At 43.3% G+C, this 12,988-nt stretch overlaps 1 protein-coding gene across 1 annotated transcript; it reads left to right on the forward strand.

Moving 5' to 3' along the window:
• The first annotated feature begins 3,230 nt into the window (after window positions 1–3,230).
• Window positions 3,231–8,084, forward strand: LOC119815287 (sperm motility kinase X-like). The gene is made up of 4 exons (XM_038331429.2): window positions 3,231–4,844; window positions 5,355–5,428; window positions 6,065–6,184; window positions 7,940–8,084. Exons 1-4 carry the CDS (start codon window positions 3,231–3,233, stop codon window positions 8,082–8,084), a joined length of 1,953 nt encoding a protein of 650 aa, XP_038187357.2.
• Window positions 8,085–12,988: the final 4,904 nt, after the last annotated feature.

Here is a 12,988-nt window from a genome sequence, read left to right on the forward strand (position 1 = left end):
AACTGTTCCTTCTTTGCCATCAGGAAACAAATGCTGATGTTTTCCTGTTTGGGGATGAAACCCTATTTCTACTTCTCATTTTCAATGACAGCGCCCCCATCTGACTTGAACCTTTGTATGCTTGTGTGTATTGCTGCAATTTCTTTCAGTTCATGTGCTCATCAATTTCCTTGTTTTCTTGGAATCTTCTATTACATCTGGTCGTGAGTATCTCTCTGCCTTCTCTTCTGACTACTGACGTCTGACTTCTCCCCTGAAAATTGAGGGAAGGTTTTCATGAAGCTTTCCACCTGGGATTAAGTATTACAAAACCTCACACTACTGTACATTGCTGTAAGACTCGGGGTTAGATATATCTCTCACTAGAAACGGCTTCACTGCTGTGTGCTGTTTAAGACATTGATCCCTTTGTGTAGCAGTATGTCAACAAAAATCATTTTGTTCACTGTACTGCTCTAGCAAAATCACAGTAGCAGGTTTTCCTGTAGCCTATGACCTTTCCACTCAGTTTCTTGCCCATATGAGCAGTGTCAGTAATGGTGTCCATCTCCTGGAGGGGCCTTAAATCCAATCAAAAAGTGACTGGTTACTGACATTGTAATTATTCCAATAATGCATCAGTCCATTGTGCAAGTGGGTCACTGTTGTCCTAGGGTTTGTAGTTGGATGATGATTATTATCTTTTTTCTTCAGTGGCATGCAGAATACATTTCTGTATCATGAGTGTCAGTCAGCAGGGGTGAGTGTGTTCTACCAGTTGAAGCACCAGTCAACAACTCCATGTTTGTTGATATACATGAGTATTGTATTCAGCAATAGTGCTTAACAATAACATTGCATCATAGCAATAGAGGTGAGCATTGTGGTTTTCATGGGGCTGATTTTCTGGTATGAAAAAGAATCCAATTATGTCAATGAACCCAAATGATTTTCTTGGGGTTTTTTCCCAAGTATATTGAACTATCATGCTTATTACTTATCTGCGTAGGATTTTACATACTAACTTTTGATTTCTGAGAGGTAACACATGCTTAAACATTTGTCATTTACTCCAGTTTCACAATTCATGAGAGCATAGGTTTCCAAAATACTTCCAAATGAAGGATCAGAGCACCAGGGTAGTCAGGAGCACCATGGATACCCAGCCTACAAAATCAATTGACTGGTGCTCATAGTGGCTCAAAGAGATCAGGGAGCCTGTGAGGCAGGGATCTTACCTAGATCCTGTGTGTATATGTTATTTCCCATAACCGTGATGTTACTGTGGAATTCCTAACAGTGGGAAAGATGGTCGCTAACTCTTCAGTCTACTTATGGTTCTTTTTCTTCCTTCTTGGTTTTTAGTTCAGCCTTGATATGATAGTATGTGTAAAGTTTTATAGAAGCATATGATGCTCTCTTTCATTGATGTTCCTAGGAGGCCTGCCCTTTCCTGAGGGGAGATGGTAGGAAGGTAAATCTGGTGGAAAAGATGGGAGAGCATGGAGCAGGTGAGAGTGTGGAAACTCAAGTCATGGTAGAACATGAGAGCAGAATAAAAAATTCACATTACTGTGTAAAAATAGATAAAAATAGTACTAAAAAACTCAAGGAATTTGAGTGAGAACTTGTTAACATTATCGACTCCTAAGCAGGCTTTTGGTTATATCTCTATATAGAAAATCGAAAAACCTTGGGACATTGGCTTCATTCTTATGTTATCAGGAAACAACACACTTGTTACACCTGCCCACAAAGTAACATTTTCAGATCTTAAAAAAGGAGAATATAAAAATGAAAGTTGAATGATCATGTATAAAACATTCAAAATTTTTGAAAGATTAGAAACTTAAAGATTCAAAATCAGTTATAAATGTACAAATAATTTAAAACTTATGATTGATATCATAGATTTCTGAAAAAAATGTTTTATACTTGAGTTTACATGAGAGTAAGTGACTAACACAGAATGGTATTACACATTATTTGAAGAACAATTTTCCTTATGGTGTCAAGAAGAGTGATATCACTATATTCACCAAATTATCTCAGAGTAAAATATACAATTTGGGGACAGGAGAAATAGGTAAATTTGATGGCATAGTCTGCTAAAGGATTACATTAGAATCTTGTAATGTAAAATGTTTTTCTTAGAAATGACATTCTTTTTCCTCAGCATAGGATAGCATATTCAAATTGTGCATCATAATTCTATGTATTCTCTCTGATTTTGTTATTTCTGCCGGAATGCTGATTCTCCTTTGCTATCTGTGCTATGTACTTATACTAAGAGTTTTTCCAAAGTCTTTGTGATTTCATAATTTCCATTGTTTAGGATATTGAGCACTTAGTAGTGAATAAATATTCAAAATTTCTTCTAAAGACTGATTCAGAGCCGGGCGGCTGTGGTGCATGCCTTTAATCCCAGCACTCGGGAGGCAGAGGCAGGCGGATTTCTGTGAGTTCGAGACCAGCCTGGTCTACAAGAGCTAGTTCCAGGACAGGCTCCAAAGCTACAGAGAAACCCTGTCTTGAAAAACCAAAAAAAAAAAAAAAGACTGATTCAGAAATGGTTCGATTTGCATAGAATTTTTATTTATTTTATCTTCATATATGTTTACAGAATAAATAGGATATCTTCTCCAAACCAAATTAAAATGACTTGTTAGTGGCCAAAACATGCCTTCCAAATGATGTTTTAGAAGTAGCCATATTTACTGTAACAAGAACAAAGCTTGACTATAGATTTAAACTGAATTTTCTCCTCTTTGATGACTTTTGGTAAGGTTGTATCTGTTTCCCTTGTTCTTTTCAATAATCAAGCATTTAGTATTGCAATGTTCAATTTATTATTGTAGTGTTCACTCCGGTCTATTTCCTTAGGTTTAGTTCTCATATTCAGTACATTTTCCAGGATTTCTTTAGAGTTTGGCTTATTCTTATTTACAGTGACCCAGAAGTTCACTGTAAGGTTGTTCACATCTGTCACACTTGTCCATGAAGAAACATAAGCTAAAAACTTTCTCTTTGACTTACTTCTCATGGCTTTTAATCTGATTTTCTCAGTTGGCGCTGGCATGGAAATGATCAAGAACCTTCCTAGCAAGACCAGAGAGGAGGAGACCATGTAGCTGGCCCTGAATGCCAGCACTTATGAAGAGGAGACACTTACAGATCACTACATCATACTAAATATCCTCGGCAAAGGGTGCTTTGCTGAGGTGAAGTTAGCTTGCCATCTCCTCACAAATATGAAAGTTGCAGTTAAAATCCCTGCGAATGGTGAGGAGAGTGACAGGAACAATAGGAAAGAGCTCAACATCATGAAAGAACTAGACCACCCGTATATAATAAAGCTCTTCCACGTCATCCACAGCAAAGACCACACCTATATGGTGTTGGAGTTTGCTGCTCATGGCGATCTCATCACGCTCATTGAGGAGGGTGGCCCTCTTCAGCAGAAAGAGGCCCAACACATCTTCTGCCAGATTGTGTGTGCAGTGCACTACTGCCACGATAATGACATCGCACACAGGGACATCAAGCTAGATAACATCCTGCTTGATGGCAAAGGAAACATCAAACTGTGTGACTTTGGCCTCGCCATCAGAGTCAGCTCTGGGCAGAGGTGCAAGGGATTCTGTGGCACAGTTGAGTATTGTGCTCCAGAGCTATTCGATGACACAGAGTATGATGCAAGGGCTCTTGACATCTGGAGCATGGCAGTGGTTTTATATGCAGTGTTGACAGCGAAGTTCCCATTTAAATCAAGGACCTATCCAGACATGAAGGAGGAGATGCTGAATCCCATGTACTACATTCCTTACACACTTTCTCAAAACCTTTTGCTTGTGCAACTCATTGTGCACTTGTTCACCATGAACCCTGAGCAGAGGCCCACGATATGTGACATTAGGCAGCACCAGTGGATCAAAGACAGGGAAGAATTTTGGAAACTCCCATCATCCTCAGAGTCATTCTGTAACAAACCAAATCCCAGCATTGTGCTGGCTATGTGGGGTATGGGCTACCATCCCAAGGCTATTAGTGATTGCCTACGTGAGAAAAAATTCAATAACATCATGGCCACATACCTAATTTTAAACCATGAGTCAGCCCAGGACCACACTAAATCTGCCACTAAGTCCTTGCAGGCCTGTGTGGCTGCGTTATCACCAGGTGCTCTCACTTCCCTTCCTCCTAAGAGGAGAGTGAGTGAGCCTGCCATTCCCACCTTCGCCCTGCTGGCTGAACGTCAGGGACGTGAGGAGAAGTGTTCAAGCAAGCAGGAGAGCAGAAGCCGGAGCATGCCTGCCACCTTGTGCTGCCTGCTGGAGGAGGACATTCCTCCCCAACCAGTACCCGTGTGTGTACCTGAGCTTACTCCTCTCCAGAGCAGACGTTTGGCAGTAGGTAGCATGGTTTGCAACGTGTTGTCCTCAAGATGCCCATTCTCTGAGTGCATTTCTTCTGCAAAGTATTTGTCCTGTGAGGCACACCAGGAAGTGAGCACCCCAAAGAATAGCTCAGATGCTCAGAGTCCACCCTCTGTAAGGAAGGAAAGGGAGACACCTGAGGGTATGAGCATCATTGAAACCCATGAAACTCATAGATTTTCCCTTCAGACAACATCCAAGAACAACTTTAAAGGTGTCCTTCCCGAAGATGTAAGTGCAGCCTCTGCCAGCAGTCTGTCCAAAGGCTGGAAGAGGGTTAAGAAGAGAATTGGAAATTGTTTGAGATTTCTGTGCTGCTGTCTACCACTCTCACGAAAAAGCCATGTTTCTCAGAAGGAGGAGGCACCACTGGAAGGACAGAGCATTGCAGGTGCACACACACAGCTAAATGGGGTGCCCAAGATGCACGTCAGTGTTTATTAATTTATATGTCTTCTAATGTCCTTTGTGACCATCACATGATAGTTAGGGTAGGTAAATTAGGAAATCTTTTTTCAAAAGCAACTCTTCAAAGTACCACCACCACCACCACCTTTAACCCAAATTGTTTAAGCTAAAATAGACTATAGTAGATGAGAAGTAGAGGCTGTAGAGGCAGCCAGAAGTAGTGTTGGGTAAAGGAAGAAAGAATTATAGAGCATCAATGGCTTTCAGGGAAGAAAACTAAAAAGACCAGGAAAGAGCATGAGAAGAAGAGCCAACGGCAAACAGATGATCCAGAAGGATATGAGTCAAGACTCTGAAGTATATATTTCAAAGTTCATAAGACTGTGCCTTCCATATGTCATTACCATTTTACATATTGAGTCACTGTATAGGATGAACCATTCGGTTGGCGGTTTTCTTGGTGAGACAGAGATAGCTAAATTGGGAGCCGTGTAGAAAGTCCAGTTGACAGAGTGTCCTGTACTCCAACAGGGAAGTCCAGCACAAGAGATGGTAAGCCTTCATCTACCACTGGGTTCTCCACAGAAAACCATTGTTAAAAGGAGGTATGTCCAATGGCTGACTTTCAATAGCATCCTTCTCAGAGAGCAGCTCTGTGCCACAATTACCCCCCAAAGATGCCCTTGAATTAGAAGCCCCAATGGGCCAGTCTTCTATGATAAACAACATCAATACTCATTCATCTGTCTTTCTCTTCAAGGTCAAGTCCAAGGGAGATGATTTTCACACTGGACAGAGGTGAATCTGCTCCTCCCTGCCCTCCCCTCCCTTTTGATATGTTTGCACGGGGCCTGTATCCATTTCTCTCTTTTCACTGGAGACACTCCCACTGCATGCTGGTTCAGTCCAGCTGTTGGTGAAGGGGCCCTTACTGTGGGGTGCTTGTCAGAACAACATTCTTCTCCTAACAAGAAAGTGACAGCAAGCAGGAAGAAATGTGTAAAATAAAAGGAATTCTGAAATATTGCTCCAGGTTGCAAGGTAAATATTGCTATATTTTCCTGGAGTACAGAGGACCCATGACTTAGTCTTCAGTCATGGAACTACTTTTTGGTTAGATCTCACATCAGGGGTCAGAGGGTCAGACCTAGACAGAAACTTGTGACTGTAGATTAGAAGCATTCTCCTAGGATCCCCTTTTGAAAGTTGCATTGGTGTTGTCGTGGACATGCTCCATGCAGAACCAATGATGTAATGAAGAGTGACCACTCAGAAGGGACTGAATGTCAGGGCTTATCTGTGGGTCTCATGGCTGAAGGCATCACTGAGACCACTAATTTTCATCCTGTTGTATTGGAGAGGTAACTGTGATGTAGTTTATCCTTGACACTGATCCACAGAAGGATAAGCATGAGGCTGCCAATGTCAACTGTTTTCAACTCTAAGGAATGTAGTCATGATGCAGAAAACAAAGGTAAATAGACAGACAACAGAGACATGTATTCAACGTGATCTTGAGATAAATTGTGGCAAGTAGCTCATCATTTTTCTCTCTGTTCCCTAACTCTTATGGAGGAACAGTTTGTGTATAACGGGTGAACACCATCTTAACCCTGTATGGAAAACAACTGGCAAGATGCTTAGTCTGTACTGTGTTGAAGAACCATGAGAACGAGAGTGCACGCAGCCTTGCAAAGAAAACCAGACTGGAATGAAAGATCTACTTGTTTATGTGGCCATACCTGCTCTGCATCAGTGGGGGATTACTAAGGCAAGTATCATTCGTGATATACTTTACTGAATGCAGTGCCTGGGAAAGGGAGACTTGGGTGCTGTAGCCAGGTCAGTGAAACCCAGGAGATACAACCAATGAGAATCATGGGCTCCAGATTCACATAACAGACTCGACAAAGGCAAATCTCAGAATGATCAGTTGTGGTGTTTATTTTGATATTTGCCTTTGTACTAATGAGGACTTTCCCTGATACTAAAGCAAGTTGCTATCTTTAGCCTTTGACCTGAGAGAAGAGAAATCAGTTGAGTTTCAGAACCCCACAACCATTACTTCCCTCCTTTACCGCCTCCCTATTAGATGGAGCAGGGGCAGGGTCCATGATTACCAGCTTCTTGAAGGAGGAATTTCACACACTTCATCCCAAAACTGTCCACAGGTGTCGTCCTCACTGAGCACAAACCTGAGTCCTTAGATACTCTTTTGGACATAACATATTTGGTTAGCATAATGCTTAAAGTACACCCACTGGCCTCTTGACACAGACACAATGAACAGTCTGGTACAGGTGGGTCACATGGAGTTCCCCAAGTTAACTCCAGATGTCTTTTTGATCACCCTTTCCTATTATCTGCAGGTTCTTTGGGACATCATCTTTTGTGGAAGCTCATTTTCACCAAGTATGTATCCTGTCTAATGTAGTCAAGAGGACGTGAGATGAGGTGCAGGAAGCAGAGTGCCTATGTTTAGACATGTCGGTGGGAAAATGCTTTTACTCCTTTGTTCCTAGAGCCTGGTGCCAGAAAAGTTGCAGGGCTAACATAAGAAATCATTCCCTGCCCTCTGATGCCCCTGATGAAACCCTAATGATGTTGGCCTAGGGAAGGTCACCATGGACGACAATGAGCATTATACCTGCCTCTTTAGTCCCTGAATTTCATAAAGTAAACCTGCCATTATCTGTCAAGTCCACAGATCTTGTGGCTGTGGATGTGGAACTCTCAGCCAGGTTCCTCACTGATCTATAATATTCCTTCTCTTTTAGCTGCCTGGCCACATCCTGAATCATGACCCAGAGGATTCCTAACCCGAGGACTTGCACACTCAACACTGGTGTCGGTGATGGGAAAGGTGATCTCCGAGGTCAGGAAAGCTCAGAACTTCTACACAGCTTCAGGAGGACATCCTGTGCAGGGCAGTGAGATGGCTCATGTGCCAGCATCCAGCTTCAGACCCTGCTCCAGTTCTCATCAAGATCTGAGGATAGCAGAAGGATCCCCTAGGAAAGCCGTCCAATGTATGTTACCTTTGAATATCCAGCTTACATTCATGCTGTGTGTATTTTGATAGTGTAAAAATGTCACCTATGCCTCTCTTTCCTCAGAGATGACCCTGGAAAACTACCTGAGCAGAGACAAAAAAGTGCCACTACAGAGCCTTGGGACACACGAGTGCATGTGTGCACAGCCTCTGAACTGGAGTTCCTGAAAAGGGCATTGTCCTTGGATCTTCTCTCAGGCCACCAATAACATGATGATGGTGCACTTGACGTCAGTCACTAATAATGTTTCCTACTGGTATTGGATAGAGACAATACACAAACAAACAAATACCAAAAGTAGGTTTCCTGCTGAATTTACACCAATTGGCAAATAGAACATTTTTTTAATCCAAAGGACTCTAAACTCTCAGAGACAACTGTTTCTCCATGCTTGTCACTGTTGTGTAGCTGACAGATCTTTTCTCAGGTAGACTTGAAACATGTCAGTCTGCTACCCAAGCACTAAATGTAACATCCAACTGGGTCTAATCCTAAATGTGATGGCAGAGGACAGGAGAACTCCTCCAGATACTCCACTTCTGGTTCCAGCCCTTCACACAAAGTCTCGGAAATCCACAGAGTTGGACATGGAAGAAATATGGACTCAAACACAAATCCCATCAAGAGACCCACACTGCATCAGCTGATTTTGGCAGGGGCACCATTGGTAATCAAAGCAGAGAAAATGATCCGTCCACAAAAGTCTGCAAGTATGCAAAGGCAAACAATAAGTATACAAAGGAATCCATTAGAAAACTGAACACTAATTCAATTATTACAGCTGACCCCAATGCAAACACTACAAAATTCATGTAAGAGATGCAGAAGAGATCTATTTAAGTTTCAGCCTCTTTAGGAAGAAGATAGAGACAGCACAGAAGATGAACTCTGGCCTCATGAGCATTAATGCCATTAGCCAAGAAAATACAAAAGCTAAAACATGGCTGGGGGAGACTATATCGTAGGACATCTAGAGAAACCCTGGACACTGTTGTCACAGCCCAGCAGACAACAAATACCTGCTCGAACACAAGATGATTTGGTACTATGCAGCAGGAAGGAGTGTCCAGGCTGACAACCAGATGTGTTCTGCTCACCACACTTACACCCATGTGACCCTCAACATTACTCCATGAAGATATGGTAAAAAAGCAGAATGAAGACTCTCCAAAGCTGGGGGCTCATTTCCCCCTGTGACAGTCAACTATACTCTTGACTCAAACACCCCAGCGCAGGAGAAGAGGGATGCTGAGCATAGCACAGATGTAAAACTTGCCTGAGCTCATGAGTCTCCATGCTGTTGCCGGAGGCCAGAGGACCTAGTGCTGCACATTCCCCAGCACTACTCCACTCTCAATGCTCGATGTCAACCCATGCAGACCACACCACCCTTGCTGCCTCACAATGAATACATGTAGCCAGGCTGTGTTGACACCCCACATATATCCCCAAAGAGCTAGGTGTCAGACCCTGATGGACATCCACATCCCACAATCCACATTTCCATTTCGATATCAGCCTTTACCTGACACTTTTCTTACCTGTACACTCATATATTGTCATCCATATACATTACTATGGCAGTTTAGGATGTTCCTTTCCCCCTCAACTCCCACACCAGTGGTCGTAAAGATCCTACACAAATGTCCCTTCCCATCTGCTGTGCTAAACAGCACTGCTAGTAATTGCCACTGTTCGACATTACCTGCCTGACACCATCTCAATGCATTGGGTGATATTAGAAACAGCTGAATGGGAGCTCTTGTACTGCCCTAGGTGATTTCTTCCATATCAGGCATGCAGTACCCCAACCATGAAGCTCTAACAATACTGTATATAAAATTCAATTAGAACACCCTTCCACAGCACCTACAATTCACTTCTTAGTGCTACTACACAGAAACTGCACCCCTTTGTCACTTAGGGCCCACTGATATTTCATAGGCCATGCTGAACCAATCCAGCAGATATGATGTCTAGTGTGATTCTGGCTTTAGGTGTCTATCTTATAGGCCCAGGGACATGCATTGGATATACTTAATAGAGCCTCAGGAAGAAGCATTCAAGAAGGGCCTGATACGTAGGATAGCATTTGTGGCAGTGGTGTGTACGGCATGAGACAGGTGGTTTTCAGGGTCTCAAACTTCCATTTTATCTGTAGTGTCGGGGAGAATATGAACTTTATCTTGGCATGGTGAACAACAGTATATATTGTGTGGCTGTGGGGAGGTCTGGGTGTGGTGTGTGGTGTGATGAGGGCTGACACCTCTCACACTGTGTGGGGAGGAGATGAGCTGTCCACTTGATTCTAATAATAGCACTGTGGTGGATGGTTACACTAAATTGGGGAAAACAGCAGAAACTGAACCTAGGTCCTTGTCTGTGCTGTGCATGTTCATCCACGTTAACCGTACTTACATACACTGCCAGTTGAAGGACACTAAGGACACCCCTCACCTGCAATCACCATACAGTCTTCTAGGTATTGGGCCCAGCTAGTCAACTTCATTCCCCACTGTCCCACAAGCAGTGACACATTCTGGGCTTTTTTTCACATTGTTTTACCCAGAATGTCAACTGAGATACGGTGTAAGGTATCAGGCCGTGTTGGACACTCTACCTCCTATCAAGGACACACATGTACTGCTTGATTCAAACACTATTGGGATCCTCCTGCATTGACATCCAGCTACAGGTATAATCCAACATGAGACACTATGACCATGCCACCTCACTTATGCTGCCAGCTGTCGGACTTTAATGAGAAAGAAACACAGCACACAAGGCGCCTAAAATCCATTTCTAAATATTGGTACAATAAGAGCTTCCCACAAAATCTAACACCAACTTCTAGGTATCAAGCCTTGCTGCACAAACCCTCATGCATTCCTCACATGCATTCCTTGGTCTGGATCCTGAATATCACCCACAGAGTCCCGCTTTAACAGCTACTTAGCAGGGTATACAGGATAGTCTCTTGCCATTGTAATGAAATGTACTGGTAGTTATTGGGCCCCACTTGACACCCTCAGATCCCTGAAGATTCATATACACCAGTACGTGTCAGGTCCTCTCAAATATCACACCCACCACCACAAACAACAATGGCAGTGTCAGGACACACTGATACCCTTGTCACATCTACCTAAACACACTTTTTATATATCAGACCGGCTGGGTATTCTAACACTCATGACAGTCCTACAAGGCTTGCTGACTTACCTGAAATGCACACATCACCCCGCAGCTGCCACACATTCACTGCTAGGTACCATGTGCTGCTGACTCCCTAAATGGCTCACATGCACTGACATGGCAGGCTTTCATGGACATCACATCCCACACTGCCAAACTATTGCACCTGCATTATCACGCCTTGATTGATACCAGGTCATCTATATGCTAACATACACTTAGGAGATATGGTGCTTGGCTTGACTCCCCATTCTTCCTCTCTTCCCTCTGACATACAGTGTAATTCATCAAATACATTGGATCTAATATTAGCCCTGAGACCATACATCAACCACTAGGTATCATGTCCTGATTGAACTCATACACTACATTGACAGCTGCCAGATCACAATAGGAAATTCTATCCCAGTAACATCTTGCACAGTTGGTAGAATTCGCATTGTCTGATCCCATTCTCCTGCAGAAGGCACACCTACACTGCTACCATCAGGTTCTGCTGGACTCCTTCCTATGCTACACACTGTTCTGGGTGTCAGGCTCCACTGCTAGGAACTGAGCCATGCTGGACATTAACCCCTTCCTAAACCACAGTAGCATATACAGTGCAGGGCATCAGATTCACTTGAACACCAGCCTCCATCCTACATGACATGCCAAGGAAGAGACCAAGTTTGGCACACACCCTCGCCCCCATTATACACTACTAGGCAAACTATCACTGCTGTTCTTAGGGTTCTATTACACACACCTTTCACAGACATCAGCAAGTTTCTTCCTATCAGGCATATATTACCACCCTGCACAGATTTCATTCATGCTTATTGCATGTATAGAAAACAATAGACACCATGCCTTACACAAAATACCACCATTCTGCTGATAACATAAACTACTAGACAGGGGCAGGGGTGTTTGAATGACTGAGACTGAGCAATGTTTTGGGGCAGCAGTACTGCTGTAGGAAGACAAATTTATTATACACAGCCTGTTTTTGTGCACAATATGGGGGTTACCACTGTAGAGTTCACAAGGTGTCACAAGGTTTGATGACAAAAGCATGTTTGAGATTATAGTGGCAGGGGAAGGAGTGTCCAGCAGAGCATAACAACTAAAGGTTCATGGGAGGAGTTGACATCTGGATTGTGAGGGGTGGCATCTAGACGCCCTGTAGTGGGGGCGGTCCTGTGACTGAGGTGATTCTCTTTGGAAGCAGCAGGGAGATGCTCTGCAGTGTCTTGTGAACACAACACTGTATGTTGCTTGGCAGCTGTTGTGAGCTATCTAGATCAAGTAGGACCTGACTCGTAGCTTATATGTAGGACACCTGCAGTTGTGCTGGAGGCCTGATCAAGAACAGTGTATGTGGAGCTGAGGTGGAGGTGATGCTCTAAGCAACTGTGTGTGTTCTTGTGGTGACTGGTCAGAGTTTGGGCTGCATAGTTTTCACATAGCATGAAGGTGATGAGAACATGCAATGCATTATGGATTACAGGGTAGTTTAGTTTGCAGCACTGAATGCGGGGTGAATGGTTAGGAGTTCTTCAAGGCCTGGCATCAAGCAGCACATCTAGGACTCGGGATACAAAGAATGAGCATAGACAGGCTTGATATATAGCAGTGTTTGTGGGAGATATACACCAACAGGGCTGATACCTAGAAATTCATGTGTATTCCTTTCTCCCTTGCAAAATCCACACACAATTCTAGGTTTGTATCAGCTGTAAGCTCCTGCTAACTGCAATACTACATATACTAATTTGTGAATCCCTGTTGCACACCACTATGCTTCCCAACACATACTGCTAAGTATGTGCACAGGGAGATTGTTCCCCACATCTGACACCAGTCTGCAGATACAACAAGATCAGGCCAAGCTGTGTCTCTCTTTTTATCAGGAACTTTTGTTCCTACATCCTC

Source organism: Arvicola amphibius, chromosome 5, assembly GCF_903992535.2.
Source record: "Arvicola amphibius chromosome 5, mArvAmp1.2, whole genome shotgun sequence".
In the NCBI taxonomy this organism is placed as follows: domain Eukaryota; kingdom Metazoa; phylum Chordata; class Mammalia; order Rodentia; family Cricetidae; genus Arvicola; species Arvicola amphibius.